The following is a 22,303-nucleotide window of genomic DNA, read 5'->3' on the forward strand; positions in this document are numbered from 1 at the left end:
ACAGTAAATATACTCAATACTTCAAATCCTAACTGTCATCATATTTTGATTTACAAATATTTGAATGCTCATAGAACTACAAATCCACTACTATGTCCCCTATCAAAGACATTCACTCACATATGATGCTATGAAAACAAATCTGTATAATCTGGTAAAATTGACCCACTACATTGAGAGGGAGGGAAGCATCCTCCATTTTCACAAAAAATGAAGGCAGCGGCTATTTGCACTAAGTGTAAATAGCGATAGATGCTATTCTATTTACACTATGTTAAAATATAAATATTTTCTGCTATTTATGCTACTTATTGCAAATAGTGGCAATTATCTGCACCTCAGTATTGTAGTACATTATAAAACAGTACGCAATAATAACATACTGAGTGTAAATTATAATTTTAATTCAAATTTATTAAATGGATGCCACCTTATTGGGACAATAAAGCCCAATAAAGTACCCAATACTTTATTTTCAACTTTTTGATTATTTCCTTAATTTTTATTGAAAATAAATGCCTTTCTGATGCGATATGAGATTTGAAAAGGGAGAAAAAAAATGTTTGGCAAAAGGTGGGATCGAACTCGGGTCGCTCGCGTCAAAAAGCATGCGCCTTACCATCTACGCCACTGAAACTGACGTTAAATTTGCTTCTTTTTTTAATGTTGACTAACCCAATCACACGTTAGTGGGCGGAGTTAGTGTATATATCCTTTGCCAACAAGATGGGCTATTTGCACTTAGTGTAAATAGACACTCCGAAAAAAGGAATAGATAAGCAACCACTTTCAAACCATCGTTTATTTAACAACACTTATTCCCAATAGAAATGTATGGAATTGATAGAGCTATCACAGAAGACAAGGCAATCAAGTTATTAGTTATTATCCGGGCTGTAAACGTAAGCTACCGCAGGCGGTGTAGAAAAGTCCTGGCTAGCAGAGTTATCCTCGTCATTGACGGAAGCTGACTTAACAGAACTGTCGGCAACATTAACAGGAGTGAAGAAATTACCTATTTTAGGTATATACTTAAAACTTTCAGCGTTTCTGATGTCCTTTTCCTTTTTTAATTTTCGCTTCGTGCTCCCACTTAGCTTCTCCATTGTGTCTGATTTTTTTTTTTCTCTGTTGTAGCAACGCCTGACGTCACGTAACGCGCTCGGCGTAACCTTTGACCCACCTCATGCGGACTGACCAATGAGGAGAGGGTCTTTCACTGCTCTCAACTCAAGTTTAAAGTCATAGGCAGCGCAGCATATCTCTGTGCAGCGCAAAAGCCCGGGTGGACAGTTTGTTACATATAAAGCGGGAGATTACAGATACAGTATTTTGCTCGTGTCCTTGCTGTCCTGGGCCCTTTAGATGTCGTGGGCCCCTGGGCAATTGCCCAGTTGCCCGTATGGTTAATCCGGGCTTGCCCAGAGGAATCATAAATGAATCAGACTCAAATGGAATCGAGAGCCTGTGAATCAGAATTGAATCAAATCAGCACACCTGCATTGATACGAAGCATTATTGCACACAGTCATGAAGAACAGGATTTTGGGCCAATGGGATTTCACTATGGGTGGGAACATTATCCTTTTCATAACTCTTGTTAGTAAATCTTTATCTAGTCTGACTCACTTGCGCTGTTTTTTCTCCAGGTCGTGGTTGCGGCTCTGCTGCCCCTCCAGGTGCAGTTTGGTGTCCTGCAGCTCAGCTGTCAGTCTCTGGCATTTCTTCTTCAGCTGCTGCGCCACGCGCTGCACCTCTTCATTGTCCGCCTGCAGGTCTGTCAGCTAAACACACAGATTCTCAGTGAGTCTGTACAGGTGGATCTGTCCATCTAGTGTGTGTCTTGTCTAGATGTATGAGTTTCAGTTAATACATTCAAGCTTGAGACAGTACATGCTGTTGTGGTGGACCACACTGACAATACGATTGAAGTCTGAGTCTTTATGAGGTGAGGATTGGTTTGGGTAGAATAAAGTCAGAAGGGATGCTCGGAAGAGATTCTGATTTCCACAATTAAATGAAAATAATACAAAACAAAACTAATATCTGATAGCATATGTGACAGCGTGTGTGTTATTTGCGTGTCCAAGACGTCCTTACCTTTCTTTCCAGCTGCCTCTTGTTTTGCTGCTCCACCTCTAGTTTATCATCAAACTCTTGCTGGAGTCGCTTCTTGGTAAACTCGATCTCTCTGATGGCTCTCTCATACTTGAGCCTCCATTCTCCTCCTAAAAACACAGTCAGTTATGATTATTGCCGCACAATTCATTGCGAGATGGCCTTGTGTGATTACACAAATGCAAAAGGCTGTTATTTAATTAAATATGTCAGTGCTTCAAAGCGAAGTGGCGGCACTCTTTTGTCTGATGCACATAGTCCAAGTACTCTATCTCAACAAGTTCAGTGCACTTGTAGTTTGTGGTGCAATTTGAGATGTCAGATGTCTATCATAAAGCAGTTAAATCGTATTATTTGGAATCATAATTGCAATATGATTTTCGAGATGAAACACTGTGTGCCAGATTGCCCACGGTCATTTCCTAAAGAGAGCTAAGGTTTAAACTATGGACCTCTGCCAGGGAAATTCACTGCAATTCTTTTGATTATGGCTCACACAAAATACCATTCTGTGAATTTGACATATAACAAACTGGGAAAAAATGCAAATATACACACCTTAATAAATCAAAGCAGAAAATTGAAATGCTCTGAAACCTAGATTAGAGAGGTGGCTTTAGTGATGGCATGCAGAATGGAGCCAATCCACGTCACCATTAGAGAACGCAATTGTTGGAAAGGGAATAAATCAAATGTTCATGGATTAGCACTAAGCCTTAGAGATCAGCTGCGTGACACAGAGGTGAGAACAAGCCATCACCAGTCTGACACCTGCATTAAAATGAGCTCAGCTCATGACAGCAGCGATTCTAAGAACAGCAGTATGGAGTATGATCACGGTCAGGCTTTCATAGAGAACAATGTGAGAAGAAACAGGAAGGACTGAGGAAGAAGTAAGAGTAAGTGTGTGTATGTTGAGGGGAGAAAGAGAGACGGTTGGAAAAACAGAAGCCACTTTCCAAGAATAGGGTGTAAAATATGGCCTGAAGTAATTTCCATTTATCAAATTTATAGTGATAGGAAAATACTGATCATCAGCCTCAGATCATCAAGGTAAGCTGACCAGTCAGTTATATTTGCTTTTTTTATTTAACATTTGTGATTTGTGCAATTTTTCCAAAGAGTAGCATTTGAAACTAAATGCATGTTAATATTTTAAAACATTCTAATTGTAAACTACAACAAAGAGATAAAATACACTACCGTTAAAACATCTACGGCTGACAAGACTTTTTAGAGAGCATTAAGGTCTTTGCACATCGAGTTCGAAATTCTCATCAGAAATTTTCAAACGTTAAAAAATAAATACGACCTCACATTGTGTCAATCACATTAACACACTGCCTCTGAAACTTTCGTCCATCATAAAAACATTTAGGCTCAGGTTTGATTTTCTGCGTTTTCAAATCTGTAGCTTTTTTTTTTTTCAAGTTCAAGTTGAGCTTTATTGTCATTCCGCTACATGTGGGGACATACAGTGGAACGAAATAACGTGCCTCGCAGGACCACGGTGCTACATAAATACAGACATACAACAATGAAGTAAAAAAGAACACTTTAAACCTATAAACCTATAAAAAAAACACTATAAACTTATACACCTATATACTATAAACCTATACACAATTAACCTACTGACAGATTTGAACTATAAGTATACTATATATAAATATTTACCCAATACAAAAAAAAAAAAAAGAAAATAAAAAATACAAACTATACGAATGCTTCACATAAATACTGTACATGTGCAAAGAGAAAATTGAGTCAAGCAGCTGGTTGGGGAACAGTGCAGGATGATTTGTAGTGCATGAGCATGTAAACATACATATATTTTGATAGGAAAGGATGGCGAATATGAAAAAACGCATATGAAAATTTCGGACACAGTGTGCAAGGACGTTTAGTTTCCAATGACCACCAAAAATAAAAATTTTAAAAACTTTTTCTATTTTAATCTATTTTAAAATGTTCCTGTAATGGCGAAGCCAAATGTTTAGAAGCCATTACTCCAGGCTTTAGCATTACATGATTCTTTTGAAATCATTCTAATATGCTGATTTGCTGCACTAGAAACATTTCCTATTAGTATAAATGCAGAAAACAGTTGTTTTTCCAGGAAACATTTGAAAATATATAAAACTTTTGTCTGTACTGTCACTTTTGTGCTCCAAAAACAGGGTTGAAACCACTCTTTTATATAAAAAATTTAATCGTAACAGGGTTTCAAATTTAAGATATCACTTAGCAGGTTCTAGCTAGTTTGGTGCTAAATATTGGTTTGCAGTATTTCCTATAATTTAAGAAATTTTTTTATTTAAAATCAAAGAACTGGTAAACGGGTTGAAAGGTTAAGCTTGATGAATGCAGTCAACACTGTAATATTTGTAAAAATTGAAAATTCTAATAAAATAATTTCCTTGTCTTCACATCATGATGCAGAATGGGTCTAGTTATCTATTTGGCATTACAATTCACAAAATCAGACATGAACAGGGTTGCATTTAAAATGTGCAACAAAGTATTACTTTACTAAATGAATATAAGCTTTAGCAATACTTTGATGGTAAATCTACTGAATTGTTGGATGCAGTCAAGAAAGTAAAAATCTATTGTGGTGGGCCCAAAAAAATTGATCTGATGGGTTTAAAAGTTACTTTTCATGCTAGGTTAATTTTATGTTAGATAGAGTTTTTGTATCTAACAGTTCTCAAAGCAAAATACATGGATTTTCTCTCTAATACTTTAAAAAATAATGAGAAAAATTTTCCCTCTTCATGGAAAGTTCCAGAAGCACAAGTATAAAGAAATGAAATAGATTGAGAGAGAGAGAGAGAGAGAGCGTGCGTATGTTTGGTGTTTTCAGTGCCCCCTGGCATTTCCATATAAACAGCTTAATGAGGAGCAGCAGCTCTGATGCTACAGATTATTTTCTCATTTGTTTGGAGGTGCCACGCTGAAAAGCTCAGCACACCTGAAGCTCTCCTCCTCACCAGAGAGACATGAGACACCACACTCATGGAAATCCTCCCAGATAACACTCCAATTCTGCCAAAACGATTCAGGAAGGATGTGATAGTTTTCGCTTAAAGCTCAGCCATCATCATGAGGGAATCCCTTCACTGAGACCAGGAAATGACATCACAAACTCACCAGTGTCATCGTCGTCCATTTCCCCATTGAGCTCTGATGCCCGTATGAGTCGTGCCTCCATCACCTCCATCTCCATAGACTCCATCTGCTTCTTCATAGCGTCAAACTTGGCCTGACATGCAAACACACACAGAGACCCAGAGCACATCAGCTCTCTGTTCTGCAGGGAAATACTCAAACCATCTGCTCACACAGGCAACCTTGAGCCTAAGAGACATAAAAAACACACACACACACACACACACACTCCAGGCATACAGAGACAAACACCTGCAGTCTCTCGCTCACACACACTACGTCTTTCACATTGATATTTAATACGAGACGACACAATTTGTATACGGCTCACGCTCTGCTGCAAGAACTGCATTGTCTGTGCATTGGCAGAAAATATCTATTTCAGGCATGAGGAGATTTCCTCTCAGAAAACCATCAAGTCACAACTCTGTTTCTGTTCAGAAGAGTGTGTGTGGTACCTGTAGATCCTTCATGTCTTTCTCTAGCCTCAGTCTCTCCGAGGTCTCAGACTCCAGCAACTGCGAGGCAGATTCGCCGGTGTTGCGCTCATCGGCGAGCTCTGATGAGAGTTCCGTGATCTAAAACATACATATAATGAGTGAACATGAAGTGTGCATCCACTAGATGTGTCACACATGCTCTATAACTTTAGAGTAGTGCATGAGCTCATCTCTCGCACATATGCAGCACTTCACATCTGTATCATCACTCACATATTTCACAAACAGATGACAGATTTTTTTTGTAATGTGGGGGGATGGTGACGGCATGAACTCTGGGTGTCTGTGACTGTGTGTGTGTGTGTGAAGATGTGATTTTGTACACTGATGCAATACTGATATATGTATAGAAATAACCTGATGTAGGAATCTTATAATGGAATCCTTATATTGGACATGTAAATGTGGGGATGCATTACGCTTTGGTATCAAATTGACAAAACCGACAACAAAAAACCCTATATTCGTTATGGCTATGCAATTAATCGAATTCGATTATCATGCGCATCTAGTCAGTAAAACCGGTTTCTTGATTAGTAGTTAATCGCCATCACCTGCTTTCAAATGGAGCGGGAATTACTACACAGAGCCATAGTTCACTGACAAGCTAGGCAATTTCGTGTTCATAACCTAAGGCGATTCGTCTGCGATTATGAACGCGATATTGCCTATCTTGTCAGTGAACTACACCTCTGTGTAGTAATTCCCGCTCCATTTGAAAGCAGGTGATGGCGATTTACTGACAATCACTGAACCGGCTTTACTGACGAGATGCACATGATAAATCAATTAGATTTAATTGCACAGCCCTAATATTTGTCAAAATGTGTTTCACATTATGCTCGAAGTGTGATATTATTCTAATAGACCGGTCTCTGTCTATTATACTGGTTGTATTAATTAAACAACAATTCAGAAGAAAAAAGCTGTTAGCTGAATACCTTTAGCAGCTTTCATAAGCATTAATGTACAGTATCTAAAAATCATGCACTTGAAGATAGCGCCAGTCATTTAATTTAGTAATTTATTTTCATTAAATTTCCTTTTTTCCCATTGCTGAATGTTTATTTGAATACTTGATATTGATTTAACGTTTTAATTCATTTGTTTTAGTTTTTTTTATGTTCGCTTGAATAATAAATAAATATATTATATGGAGAATATACATTAAAATGTATACCATTTAATTATATTAAATATTATTAATATATATCAATATTATATGAATTAATGTAATCAATTATATTCACATGTATTTTTTTAAATAAAAGGGGTTATTTTAATTATTATAACCCCATACATGTTTGCTGTTAACTTTATTGATATGTAACCAATTTAATATGTTTATTGTAATTTAATATTTTTAAAATCAATTTAATATATTGTTGATATTTATATTAATGTGTAATGTAATATCTTAAATAAAAAAATACTATTTAGTGTAATTCTATTCATTTTTGCTGTTATCACAAATTTCTTATCTGGAATGATGAAATACCACTGGCATTGCTTACTGAAACATTGGTATTTGGTATGTGATGAACTTATAAACTTTAGATTCTTTAAATTGAATTTGAATTGAATCTCAACTGAATTTGAAGTCGATCTCAACTTAATTTAAAGTGAATTGAATTTCAGCACTAACCTTGCTTTCCAGTCGGTCACTATTGAGCCTCAACTCATTCCTCTCTTTCTCCACTTTCTCCAGCTTCAACTTGTGTTGCTGAATTTCCTCCTAAAGACAGACAGGCAATCAAAGGAACACAATAATAAGACAGTCAGAAAGATAGGATGACAAAATTCAGCTGATATGTAGAAAAATGACCACAGACAGTCAGACATTCAGACACACAGCCACTATATTTATAGTATACAGATAGACAGGTGAGATAAATTAGAAATGGTAACAGAATGACAGACAGGTAGAAACCCTGCCCTGTTCTCTGAGTCTCTGTGACTCTATACCGCAAACCTCCTCCCACTTTCCTAAACTTTTCTTTTGCCAACTTGAGAGAACTGCAGGCTACAGCCAATCGGTTGCAGCTCTGAAGGCTGTTTGTGCAGAGGAGATAGTGACTCGGTTTGTTTTTTAAAAGCAGGCTGTTTGGAGGCAGTGTCAGCACCCGTCTGTCTCTCGCAGGAGCACGCCTGACTGCATGGCTACACAAGCACTCAGCGGGACGCAGCCCAGCGGACAAAACACGCACGCACGCGCACACGCTCTGTGACATGCTAATGCACTCCCCCACGGGAAGCAGAGTTGCTTTTGATCCAGCTAGCTACATAGGTAATGTATGCATACACACACACACACAACCATGCCACTCTCCCCACACACAAACACACACACAACTCTACAAACACTCGGATTGAGGCGAAGCCGCAGAGACAGTAATCAAAGAGACGGGCGCTTTGGGTGCGACTGAGAGCTGCAGTTGAATTTGAGAGGGACCCCCGCAGGGCGGAGAAACCGAGAGGGGCATTAAAAGCCACACAGATGGGCTTTAAATTCAGCTGTGCTATTGTCAAAAGGCAAAACCTGTACATGACATGCCTCTTTAGAGCATTTGAAGTGGTTAGCGAAGATGACGGGCACTTACGTCTTTGCCACGGATCTGTTCCTCTGTAAGCTGAACCTCGATGAGAGGACGGACGGTGGTGAAGAGCTTCCACCACGGCCAGCCTTTCACACCCCGGTTCTTCTTGATGTTTTTCTGGATGCAGCAGATTGCCAAGTCCTGGATCTGAAAAACAAAGACATGTGTTTATGACTGCATGTTCTTCCTACTGCTGTGCTTGTGAGAAATTGTCAGGACTTGTGCTTGTGAAGTACAGTGGTTCAATCCAATCAGAGGCCAGATGGACAATAGCAGGCCTGTGTTTAAAGGCCAGGGCCTCACAGTCAAAGAGCTTCCCTTGGGGAAACCAGCACTGAATGGACTTTTTCACCTCCAGGACGTCCACAGTATGGTCCGCAATAAGCCTGACGGTGGGACTATTGACTTGGAAGTTTAAACGCAAGGAACCACCAAGTGAGGTACAACCCCAAGAGCAAACAATGTTTTATAATGAAATATGAGATAAATATTTATTATTTAAAACTAAAAATAGTCTTTTAAAAAATATTTGTAAAAAAAGGTTAAACTTTATTATTTAATATAATTTGTAAAACATTTTAAATGTAACATTAAGGAAAAATTGATGTAATATTGAAAAAAAAAAATTAATAAAAAAAACCCAATTTTTTACTTTTTTTCCATTACATTGTATAGGCCTACTTAAGTGTTTAAATGTAACATTTATAGAGAAACAAAATCATTTAAAATTAAAAAATATATTACTAAATAAATATTATTTTTCAATAGTATTTTCACTTATTTTAATATTTTATTCATCACATTGGGTATGGCTATATACACTGACCAAAATTATAAACGCAACGCTTTTGTTTTTGCCCCCATTTTTCATGAGCTGAACTCAAAAATCTAAGACTTTTTCTATGTACACAAAAGGCCTATTTCTCTCAAATATGGTTCACAAATCTGTCTAAATCTGTGTTCGTGAGCACTTCTCCTTTGCCGAGATAATCCATCACATGTGTGGCATATCAAGATGCTAATTAGACAGCATGATTATTGCACAGGTATGCCTTAGGTTGGCCACAATAAAAGGCCCCTCTAAAATGTGCAGTTTACTGTATTGGGTGGGTCAGTATTAGGTGTGACCACCATTTGCCTCACGCAGTGCAACACATCTCCTTGGCATAGAGTTGATCAGGTTGTTGATTGTGGCCTATGGAATGTTGGTCCACTCCTCTTCAATGGCTGTGCGAAGTTTCTGGATATTGGCAGGAACTGGTGCACGCTGTACGCCGATCCAGAGCATCCCAAACATGCTCAATGGGTGGCATGCCCGGTAAGTATGCTGGCCATGCAAGAACTGTGATGTTTTCAGCTTCCAGGAATTGTGTACAGATCCTTGCAACATGGGGCCGTGCATTATCATGCTGCAACATGAGGTGATGGTCGTGGATGATTGGCACAACAATGGGCCTCAGGATCTCGTCACGGTATCTCTGTGCATTCAAAATGCCATCAATAAAATGCACTTGGGTTCGTTGTCCATAACATACGCCTGCCCATACCATAACCCCACTGCCACCATGGGCCACTCGATCCACAACGTTGACATCAGCAAACCACTCACCCACACGACACCATACACGCTGTCTGCCATCTGCCCTGTACAGAGAAAACCGGGATTAATCCGTGAAGAGAACACCTCTCCAAAGTGCCAGACGCCATCGAATATGAGCATTTGCACACTCAATTCTGTTATGACGACGAACTGCAGTCAGGTCGAGACCCCGACGAGGACGACAAGCATGCAGATGAGCTTCCCCGAGACGGTTTCTGACAGTTTGTGCAGAAATTCTTTGGTTATGCAAACCGATTGTTGCAGCAGCTGTCCGGGTGGCTGGTCTCAGACGATCTTGGAGGTGAAGATGCTGGATGTGGAGGTCCTGGGCTGGTGTGGTTACACTTGGTCTGCCATTGTGAGGCCGGTTGGATGTACTGACAAATTCTCTGAAACGCCTTTGGAGACGGCTTATGGTAGCGAAATGAACATTCAATTCACGGACAACAGCTCTGGTGGGCATTCCTGCAGTCAGCATGCCAATTGCTCGCTCCCTCAAAATTTGCGACATCTGTGGCATTGTGCTGTGTGATAAAACTGCACATTTTAGAGTGGCCTTTTATTATGGGCAGCCTAAGGCACACCTGTGCAATAATCATGCTGTCTAATGTGTGTGCATGTGTGCATGTGTATATGTGTATATGTGTGTATATACACACACATACATACATATATATATATATATATATATATATATATATATACACACATACACATATATACACATATATACATATATACATATATTTAAAACCAATTTAGTCATTTGTTCATAAATCAGACTGTACAAATTACATTTGAGAACTTATATTTTTCATATTTCTAACATGGCATGAACACACAGTCAGTCATCTCCCAGTTATTTCCACTCTAGACTCAGTTTGAAAAAAATGCCTCTCTACTCCAAGTAAACATGCCTTCCATACTAACCCTCAGCAAAACACCCATTGCTTATGTTGATCACAGGAAGAATAAATGGAAAACAAACATTTTCTTCAATGAGGCAGTCAGAAGGCTATACAGAGGAGTGATTCTGGAGTTGTACCAACTGTGTAGAAATGCAGCTCGAAGCAAAAGCCCCAAGCTCCTTTGAGTAATTCAATTAAACTTCAATTCTACTTGGCAGCTGATTTAAACCCTGCATAAGATTTACATGCTGCAGGAACAGGGATGATTCAAATAATAGAGGATTATCTGGAAACCCAATTAGACAGGTCCAATTCAGCACATTAACGGGAACGGGTCCACGCACGTTGTGTTCGAGCTATGTCTAATTTGTCACGGCGAGAAAGCTTCGGCACAGAACAGAGGCAGAGCGTGGCCGACATATGCACCGCAGCTCATTTGCCACGCTTTGACCACAACAAATGCCACAAACAGCCATCTAAACAGCTTGTACGAGACTGTGAAATCAGGAAGAGCTTCCCAATTAAAATGGCCGTCTGGAGGAAATGGTGCCTGTGAGCCCTGGGGCCTGGCAGGAGCGGATGCGACTCCAACAAAATCGGCCACAACCCTTCCAACAGGTGTGTGGTGTGAATTTGAATACGGATCAGCAGGTGGCATTCAAGGACATTTGAGCGCACTCACACGTGTCTGCGAGGGCACCTGTTCACACTTGGAGCGAAAGCTTGTGTCTTTAGGCAACGAGTTAATTAGACACACGATTGGCATTCGTGAAATTCCCAGCTCCCTCTAGTGTCAATTCCGTTGAACATCAAAGAAACTTGGGGAGGGGCCGGCGAGCTTCAAAGAAACCCACGTGGAGTTGTTCTCCTTTCAGATGCCCCCCACAGAGACAAACAGAAAGTAGGAAAGAGGAAAGACAGAAATCTAGAGGGACTGAAGGCGTAGAACGCGCACTAAAACTGGAACAGACTTCAAGGTGCTGAGATCCCTCCATTATCGATCTGAGAAAGAAACAAGCAAATTGATTTTGCATTGTGGCAACTGTGGTTTGCCACAGGAAGCCTGGTCCCACATGGCTGTCTCTCAGGGATCTGCCGTAACGATTCAACTCAACTCTGCTTGTCTTGACATTAAATACATCCTATAAAACAGAAATGACTCCATCACATCCACTTCCACTTTCCACTCACTTTTTTAAATTTGGAAGAGGATATGATACTGAGAATCTGTCCAAGACTGTTTTTATCATTAGGTCAGCCTTTGTAGTGCCACATAACCAGACATTCAAGCAGAATAATGGTTCAGTCTGCACATACAGAATGGAAAAAAACATCTTATGACATGTAAAATAACTGACCGTAGTTAATTTTGCTGAAGAATACTATAAAATGATCAATATACATTTTTTACATTTCCATTCAAAAATTTGGGGTCAGTAAGATTTCTTTATATTTTTGAAAGAAGTCTCCTATTCTCACCAAGGCTGCATTTGGTTGACAAGAAAATGCAGTGAAATATTATTATAATTTAAAATAACTGTTCCATTTATGTATTAATGTATTTTAAAGTTTATTGCTATGATGGTAAAGCTGAATTTTCAGCAGCCATTACTTAAGTCTTCATGATCTTTCAGAAGGTTGTGTGATCTTTCAGAAATCATTCAAATATGCTGATTTGCTGCTCAAGAAACATTAAATCTTAATACATTTTTTAAATTATTTGACAAATAGAAAGTTCAAAAGACCAGCATTTATTAGAATTAGAAATATTTTGTAACATTATACGTAAATGTCTGTCACTTTTGATCAATTTAATGCTTCCTTGCTGAACAAAAGTATTTCTTAAAAAATTTAAAAAATTAAAATACCCCAAATTTTGAAAGGTAGTGTCTAAATAAGAGTGTTAATGCCTATTTAGTGTTGATGCCTATTTCAAAAATGTGTTAACGTCAATAAAAAATAAATAAAAAATTAATAAAAAAGACAGGTTCTAGACAAAAAAAAAAACCAGACAATTAAAACGTACCAATTATTTCACAAACATATATTTGAAAACATGGCATAATATAAAATTATGCTTGTGGACGCTTAATTTTAGTAAGTGCCTCAGATATTGTCAGACATTCAATCAGATTACAGCTTGTCAGAAATAGAAAGTGTTGGCATTTTTGCATGTAATATTCATTATATAGTCACTGACAAGTCCATGGGCGTCTGAGGTTACGGCCCATCAGGAGACTTTCTACAGCTATAACCCAGTACAAATCCCTAGACTGATCTCTCAGTCTAGCGTGAAGCACAGGTTTCTGACATGTGCTTGACAAAAGATTTCTTTCTAAGGAAATAAATTCCTTTGGGGACAGGTTGCTGTGATTCAGAGGCATCCAGACAAGGCTCTTTGTAGGGACAATAATTTTACAGAAAGTGGAAAATAACAGTGAACCCGGAGGCAAATGGAAAGCCGCAGTACTTAGTCAAGAACTTCTTCAAAGAAGAAGTTAAACAAATCTAGGAGTACACAAGACATCTTTTATGGCAACAGCTATAAAGCGGCTCACCTACAAATCAGTGTTACAAAGACGCCTTACAAGGAGCCCTACTAAACAACACAGGCAAAAAACAGATCTAAATGAAGAAAACAACCCCTACTAACATATACGATACAAACAACAGCCCACAAGTGCAAACAAACTCATTCAAACGCCCTTTACTTACAACAAAACATCCAGTAAACCGTCTTGTCTCCTGTCAAGAGCTCTGAGGTAAACTGAAAACAAAGTCTCACCAAGGAAAGCCGTCTTGGTATGTGTACAACACTGAAAGAGGAAGTGGATGTTGTTGATGAAGCTGTATTGCCAAGGCAGCTGACCACCGAGGGCCAACAGCAGAGTGAGGAGTTACATCGAGCCCACCTCCTCCTTTCATACAAACTTTACTGAGACAGGGGTCCAGCCTTCTCAAGAGACAGAGACAGAGACACAAGCAACTGTAGGACCGGCCCTCATATCCTGAGCCAATCCCACTGAGGGCAGCATGAGTGTGGAAGTGAGAAAGTGAGAATAGAGCACAAAGGATCAGAGACAGAAAGGAAAGCAGAACAAAATGCAAGACGCTGGGGCTTAAACCCAAAAAGAGACCGAGTGAGTGGCAAAGCAGAAATTAATGGACAGAGAGGGAGTAGGCGAGAGTGCAGGGCACACGGTAGCGGGAGAATCGATAGGCCTGTGATGGAGGGCAGTGGGGTAGGCGTCTTCTTCCCTGGAGATGCTCTGATTGAATGTTATCTGTCAGCCAAGGCCACAGCCAGAGGGATTTTCTCAAGACAGCACTGACATTCTGATGAACTCTGAGACAAACCTCACGACAAATGAACTCGAGCACTGAGAGCTCTGACTAAGAGCGGGAGAGACACTCAAGCACAAAACATTTCGACTTTGCTGGAACAAAAAGTGGCTTAAAATGTCTTAAAATGTTTCATATAGTGTAAATTATTTACATTATGAATTCCTTTTTACAAGGTAAGGAGGACTTACCTTCCTCTTCTTGAAGGCTTGTCGGGCCAAGTAGCCCCTGCACGCTGCCTGAAACAGTGTGATGTTACGTCTGGTCTGGATATCTCTGTGCTCCTCTAGCTTAGCCAAAACACCTGCCCTGAAGAACACCTGCAAACACACCACTGCTATGAGAAATAGAAATACAATAAAAATTTCACTGAATTCATCACATTTGGTTAATGGTACAATGTGAATAATTTTTTTTTTATATTAAATTCTGTTTAGTATTAAATTTATATTTATTAATATGAATATTACACATACACATATACTGTATATATGTGTATGTGTGTATATATATAAATAACATAATATAACAAATATTTATAAACACACACACACACACACATTTAAATATTTAAGTTAATACATTTGCCAGACACTTATCCAAAAGAACAAAAAAAAAGCTTTTATATAATTATAGGTTTAGGATCAGTAAGATTGTATTTCAAAGAAATAAACACTATTTTTTTTTTTAAATGCATATTAGAATTAATTCTGAAATGATCATGTGACACTGAAGACTGGAGTAATGGCTGCTTTCAACTTTGCCATCACAGGATATTACATTTTATTATATATTGCAATATAATAAAACAGACAGTGTTATTTTAAATTGTAACAATAGTTCACAATATTAAGTTTTACACTGTACATTTAAATAAATTCACAATATTAAGTTTTACACTGTACATTTAAATAAATTCACAATATTAAGTTTTACACTGTACATTTAAATAAATTCACAATATTAAGTTTTACACTGTACATTTAAATAAATTCACAATATTAAGTTTTACACTGTACATTTAAATAAATGCAGCCTTGGTGAGCATAGGAGACTTCTTTCAAAAATATCAAAACATCTTCCAGACCCCAAACATTTGAACTTGTGTATAATAATTTTTTAATTAAAAATTAATAAATACACATATTAACACACACACACATACATATACACATATATATATATATATATATATATATATATATATATATATATATATATATATATATATATATATATATATATATATATATATACACATATACACATATACACATACATATAATATGAGTATATATATAGTGAGTGACATCTAAAATTTCATAGTCCCAGATTTTCCTTTCCTGCAAGTTCTGCAGTCACCCTGTCTGAAAGCGTGAGGATTTCCTCTAAACCTCTGCCCATGCTCTGTTTACTCGTAATTTTCCGCTCTGTGGTGGGGTTGTCAAATCGAGTTGGATTAACACTTCAGAATCCAACTCCATTAGGCCATTTAATCAGAGAAATTTGAGGGAAGTGGACCTTGCGTTTTTTTCCAGACGTGCATTCATCAAACTCTGTGGACATGGTCTAATTGCATTAGCATTCTATTAGATTTAAAGATGGATTAATCTAGATGAACAGAATCCTAATTAAAACCGCACAGAATCTGGGGTGTACCTGAGATCCTGTGCTGGAAAGAAGTACTGCTTTGGGAAATTGGTTCGAGAGATATATATATATATATATATATATATATATATATATATTTATAGAGAGAGAGCAAGAGAAAGAGAGAGAGAGAAGGGAGGATGAGAGTCCACTGCTGCAATTACTACTCATCTGAGGGAATGGCAACAAATGCCTCTTGATTGAGCCTTTATCTGGAGCAGCTCTGCAGTATAATCTTCCTTTTTACATCAAAGGCAGCCAGACCCTTTCAGTGATGTAGAGCCTCGGTTATTGTTATTACAGGAGGCAATCTCTCAGAGCTCCAAGCATCAGATCATAGGGGAGAATGGAGTGTTATGAAATGATTCCATATTCATGTAAAGTTTGACAGCTTCCAGACCCCATGGCATTTGACTGCCAACTCAATGGTACCACAAATAAAAATAAAGGACAAAACGTTTACCTGAAATGCTCCCCCACAACCCTTTACAACCCCGTAAATTAGAACATCAGGGCTGAGCTACCTGCTGGGCAGCCAATACACACACACACACACACACTTATCTGCTTTCAGGCAGGTGTAATATCAGAGAGGGACCTCTCCATCTCAGGAGAGCAGCAAGGGAAAATTGAGTTTCATTTCTCAATGTCAGTGAAGATGTGCCGCAAAAAGGGCCTGATATCACCCAAACGAGAACTTCATTCATGGTCCTCTCGAGTCAAATGGAAGATTAGGTGGGGATGCTAAAATACTCACAACTACATTACCCACGGCATCAGGGAGCATGTGCGAAACACTATTTTACTGAATTACATCATCCTCAGAGACTCTGTTGGAAGGGTTCGCTTGAAAAACATGATAGTGTTCAGAAATGTCTCTGTTGCATGCGGCTGCTTGTTAGCCAAGTCGCCCCATGACATTCACACAGCAGGCCTGTGATTCGCCAGGCTTTTCCTCACAAGAGCACCGAAGGTCAGCGTGGTGGAAAGGTCCTTTCACGGGGGTCAAATGGCAGCGTTTTCCATGGAGACCAAGAGAATGACATTCCTCACGAAGAGAAGGGGAAACAAATGGCGATGGAGGAGTGCAAAGAGAGGAGCTTGTGTGTAAGTCTGTGGGGGGAGTCTGTGATTTAGACGGATGTATTGTACTAAGGTGGCAACTGTACAATGACTGTTTTCAATAAGCAGTGGAGGGAGTTCATGATTGCTTAGGATCTTGTTCACATCAACACTGACTCCAAAAAAATTTGGACACATTTAAAAATGTCTTAATGTTACTACAGTAGACATAAAGCTAAGTGGCATCTGTACACAAGAAACTAGGGGCCAGATTTACTAAACGGGGCAAATTAGCGTTAGAGCTCAATTCTATAAAAGCGCCGATGGGAGAGGAAAATTGTGCGGGTGATTTACTTACAATACGCACATTAAAGAACAGACACAGCCAGATCATTTCCATAATGACCAGCGCAATCTACCAAGAACAGCACAAATTGCCGCCTGCTTTAAGACTTGCTTTGTTTGGCCGTTAAATAATGGCGCAAATACCAGTAATATGACGAGTTCATGCATTAGTAAATCGCATTGCATGATTTATTTTAATACTCTCCTCCCATAAATTTTGCGTCTGAAAGGGAAACTCCTACAAATGCATATTCAATAAGGTCAGGCACAAAAATAACTGTCCACGCCTTTTCAGCGCTAATTCTTCACTATGCGTCTTAAGTAAATCCTGACAGTACTATTTTAACGCCAAAAGACAGTTTGCGATGATGCAAGCTGTTAGTAAATCTGGCCCTAGAGCTTTACTTTAAAAAATAGATTTAAAAAAAAAAAAAAAGTAATAGCCCTACTATTTTACACAAAAAGTAAAATAAAAAAAATAGTAAAATAAAGTTTTAAAAAACGGCCACTGTATGTACAATCACCACCAGTGGTGTGATGCAGAATTCTAAAATGATGACGGCCAACTAATCATTTGTGTATTTCCTGGACACGTTTATCTTTTCCCATTTATGTAATAAGCTATTTATCAGAATGTCATTATTCTGGCTCTCTCTCCAGGCTTCTGTTCTTTGTCTGGAAGCACAATATTTTGCTGGGCTGATTGGTGTTTGTAGCGAGTTATCGTCGTGCTCCAAGCCAGAGTAAACCAAACAAAGCAAGCCGGTGCCTCGCCAGAATCAATCTATCGTCTACAGAAGATGCACAAAAGGAATTCTGCTTTAATCATTCGAAGTTTAGGGGAGACCCAGTGTGCAATAGCACAACCTTCCAGCCTGGCTCATGTGTTGTCAGAAAGACAATTATTCAGAGGTTTTCTCGCTCCAACACGCCCGCCAATGAGGCCTGCCAACAATGCCAGCCATGTCCAATCTGCAGCTTAGCATTCTGGGTAAAGTGCAGGCCCAGAGCAGAGAGTGCTTCACATCGGGAGAGGAGACGACGAGTCTTTTTGGCCGAAGCCCACCCTGCCGAACTTTCCATCCAGATGTGAGCACAGCGGCAGAGTGGATTAAAGTCTGTCTGTGTCTAAGAGGTGTAGAAGAAGCGAACGTTTCAGCAATCTAAATGGAAATCATGCCATCTGCTTGGAACTGATCCTTGTGACTCAGGCCGAATCTGTATGCCACAAACTGACTCAATGCACTGATCCATAACATAGAGCGACTGAATATGTGAAGTCTTTTTTTTTTTTAGATGAATGAAAAGCTTCATGATTATGATTTTTTAAAAAATCAATCATAATCACAATTTCTGCTTCTCTCGATTTATTAAGCAAAATCATCAGCAATATTTTTCTGCTGGTTATTTAACCTGGAAACCTTTCTTTTTAATTTGTCATTTGTGTTATCTTGCATTGGTAAGAAGCCTTCACAAGCTTTCATGGTTGCGGTTGCCAGATGTCAAGGGTTTAAATCCCCCAATCTTAAAATCTATAGACACGTCTGTGATTGGCTACAATGCTCAATTGCTACAAAACACACTGTAAATTGGAGTAAACCTTTTGCAAAAAAAGTGCATTGACACGTTTCCGTAATCGCAATATTGACTTTTTTTGATTAATTGAGAAGGCCTAGTTAGCATGTTGAAACATGCCAGACATTTAAATTACATAAAAACTCTGATGGCTAGAGTGAATAGCTTAAGTATTGCAGGTAATCAGCCACTTCTAGGTCTGAAAGACTAAAGACATGATAATTGATTTTAGAAAGAATATTCCCATGCATAAGGTCACATACATTAAGGGTCAAACTGTAGAGAGTGTGCAATCATAAATACCTGGGGACAATAATTAATTCAAAGTTGAGTTTTGAAGCTAATTGTGAAGCTGCGTGTAGAAAAGGGCATCAGCGATTGTTCTTTTTAAGGAAATTGTGTAAATTTCACATTGATAAAACATTATTGATTATGTTTTATCACGTGTACATCGAATCAGTGTTATCATTTTGTCTGGTGTACTGGTATGGGAATTTATCATTAAAAAGCCCGAACTCTATTGATCAAATTGCGAAATGGGCCAGTAGGTTGATTGGGGAGCAATTACTTAACCCTGCTTCGCTGTATATCAGGCAGGTACAGCGAGTGGGAGCGTCAATCTTAAGAGATAGGCACCATCCCTTTTATTATGAGTTCCAGTATCTTCCGTCTAATCGACGGCTGAGAGTACCGCATTGCACAACGAAACGATACAAGAATAGCTTTTTTCCAGCAGTGATTAATCACACAAACAGTAATAAGATGATCTAGGGGGTGGTATTTATGTTTTTATTGTGTAATGATGTCTTATAGTGTGTTTTATTTGTATTGTATTATTTATTATATCTGTGAGAAAGTGCCTGAACTTATTAATTGAAACCTAATTTACCTACGGGTATGAAATAAAGAAACTCTGAAAATCATTAGCTAAATTATTGTTTTTAATGTTTAGTACATGTGTCGTGAGGAATGACTTACCCTGCTCAAGCCCATGTGATAACTGCTTTTTTCCAGCTCAAGAGACTCCAGCAGCTCTTCAACAGCCTGGAACACACAGACACACACACGTATAAAACAGTGAGACAGACAAAGATCTAGTATGCCGTCCACCTCAGCAGGGCACCAAGTGGACCGAGTACTGACTGGGGTGCTCTTTCTGTCCAAAAGCTAAGCCACCTTGGGGAAACCAGGTCACAAACAACTGTCTTAATGTCTGACCCCTCTCTTCCACTCACCCATGAGTGCTTTCTTCCTGACAAGATGTCAGGCAAATAACAACATGGCAGGGGATTAAAAAAATCTCGGTGGACTGATGGCTAATGGCTAGAGTTTGAGCTAAAAGCACAGGGAGGTATTAAGTGCTCTCTGCAGGGGCACAGGGGCCGACTGGTGAACAGGTTCAGTGGTGAGAGACGAGCCAAAAGCCACGTCTCAGACTGAGCAGCAGCAGATAGATCACAGGTCTTAAGGGGAATCTGCTGAGAATTAGTTACCAAAGAGAGACCTCTGAAAAACATAGCAAAAGCTAAATGAAAACAAAGATCATTCTTCTGATATATAGGCCTATTTGAGCCTATAACATGTTCTAATACTGACCTATTACCTGTGTGCTATAAAAAAGGTAATATACATACAGTACCAGTCAAAAATAGTACATCAAACAACAAATAGAAGTACTGGAACTAGGACCAAAAAAAGTAACCAAAACTATATATTTTTATATTATTTTCCTTTACTCTCTGTTCCATTCATATTATAAAATAAATCAAATAAAATTGGATTCACTGTATACTTTAACTTTATAATTTGAAACTATATCATATTAATTCTAAACTATAGATTTTTTCTTTACTCTCTGGTCAATAAAATTAAAATAAAACTCAAATTCATTTAAACTGCAATTTGGTTCACCCTCTGGTCAAGAAAAGAAAAGGAACAGTTTAGTTCACTCTCTGGTCCATTCATACTCATTAAATAAAATAAAAATTAAATTAAACTTCATAGTTTAAAAATAATAAATATATATATATATATATATATATATATATATATATATATACATACACACACACATACATATATACATACACATACACGACAGTCGTTAATAAAGGACGAGTCATTATTAAAGTAGAAATCATACGTTTTGATTAATATCAATTAATCATTGCCATCACTTCCATTCTGCCGGTATATACGTGTGTGTGTGTGTGTGTGTGTGTATATATATGGATAATATATATGGATATATATGGATTCCATTCTGATATATATATGCAGAATGGAAGTGAAGGCAATGATTAATTGATATTAATCAAAACGTATGATTTCTACTTTATTAACGACTCATCCAGCGAGCATTAAACCAGTATATCTCAGCAATTCTGTTTATTTCGTGGCCATGATAATAATACAGAATTGGTTGGGTAAATTCTGAGCGCAGGTAGCAAGGTCTGGGCAAAGTTTTGACTTGACTATTACACAAACAGAAGACAAAAGATTTTTTTTTAATAAATGAATCAAACTTTATCTACGATAAAATACTAAGTAATGCTAAATAAAAAGCATTTAAGCATATGCCTTTGGATCAAACTATCTTTAAAGGTCATAAGAAACCTGTTCAGTTAAATATGCCCAAATGTTTAACTAATACTATATACACACACATATGTATAAAGTACATATTTAAAATCTACATACATACAAATATACACCCACTGTATACACACAGTTCATATTAAGACATTACAGATCTTTGTAGACTCAATAACAAAGCAGGGTCAGTGATAGGACAGGATGCCACTGATAGAGTCGTCACTCTGGGCCCTGATTAAAGCCTTTATTGCCCCGTCACCAGAGCAGAGCTGAGATTAAGGGGGAAAAGATGTGTACTACAGCCCCATTAATCAACACCACAGCTCTCTGCCCTGAGCACTGTCATAATCAATTACATGGAAGAGCAGCTCATGGAGGAGGAGCCAAAAGGCACTTAGAGAAACAACACACTCACAAACACACACATTAAAAGGACACTCACCCTTCTCTCATCGGTTACGATGTAGTTCCGCCCATGTTTCTTTGTCAGGTGGGGAGTCAGCACATCAAAGCGGCGACGGAACTCCGAAAAGACCAAATGATCAGGATAACCTTGAGGAACAGGAGAGCCGAATGACAGGAGCGTTAAAGGAAAAGGACATGTGTGATTCTAGAAAGCTACAAGGTCTGTGGAGTTTCAGCAGAGACCAATGATGAGGGCACTGGTCAGTCGCTTATCTTGAGAATGTTCTGCTTACTCAGGGCTTTAGGCTGAAATGTGCCAAAACAGTTTCCAGTGGTATTTTGCTGATTTCACTGCAATGTTTTCAAAAAGACTTCTCAACAAAATAAGCCCATGAACGTCTCCAAGAATAAAAAAAATGACATCTAGAATACTAC

The 22,303-nt window shown here is 38.4% G+C and overlaps 1 protein-coding gene across 3 annotated transcripts in view; it reads right to left on the bottom strand.

Annotated features, from left to right (window-relative positions):
- Positions 1-22,303, bottom strand: part of LOC306851097 (unconventional myosin-XVIIIa-like) — a 120,335-nt gene that overhangs the window by 28,133 nt on the left and 69,899 nt on the right. For all 3 annotated transcript variants that reach the window (XM_079387170.1, XM_079387169.1, XM_079387168.1), the window contains exons 18-26: positions 21,906-22,015; positions 19,847-19,912; positions 14,428-14,556; positions 8,390-8,533; positions 7,435-7,524; positions 5,748-5,867; positions 5,272-5,383; positions 2,101-2,228; positions 1,630-1,784 (exon numbers count right to left, since the gene is read on the bottom strand). In XM_079387170.1, the coding sequence (XP_079243296.1) occupies positions 1,630-1,784; positions 2,101-2,228; positions 5,272-5,383; positions 5,748-5,867; positions 7,435-7,524; positions 8,390-8,533; positions 14,428-14,556; positions 19,847-19,912; positions 21,906-22,015 (1,054 nt within the window). The remainder of the gene's footprint in view (positions 1-1,629; positions 1,785-2,100; positions 2,229-5,271; positions 5,384-5,747; positions 5,868-7,434; positions 7,525-8,389; positions 8,534-14,427; positions 14,557-19,846; positions 19,913-21,905; positions 22,016-22,303) is intronic.

This window comes from Barbus barbus, assembly GCF_936440315.1.
Source record: "Barbus barbus genome assembly, chromosome: 31".
In the NCBI taxonomy this organism is placed as follows: Eukaryota; Metazoa; Chordata; class Actinopteri; order Cypriniformes; family Cyprinidae; genus Barbus; species Barbus barbus.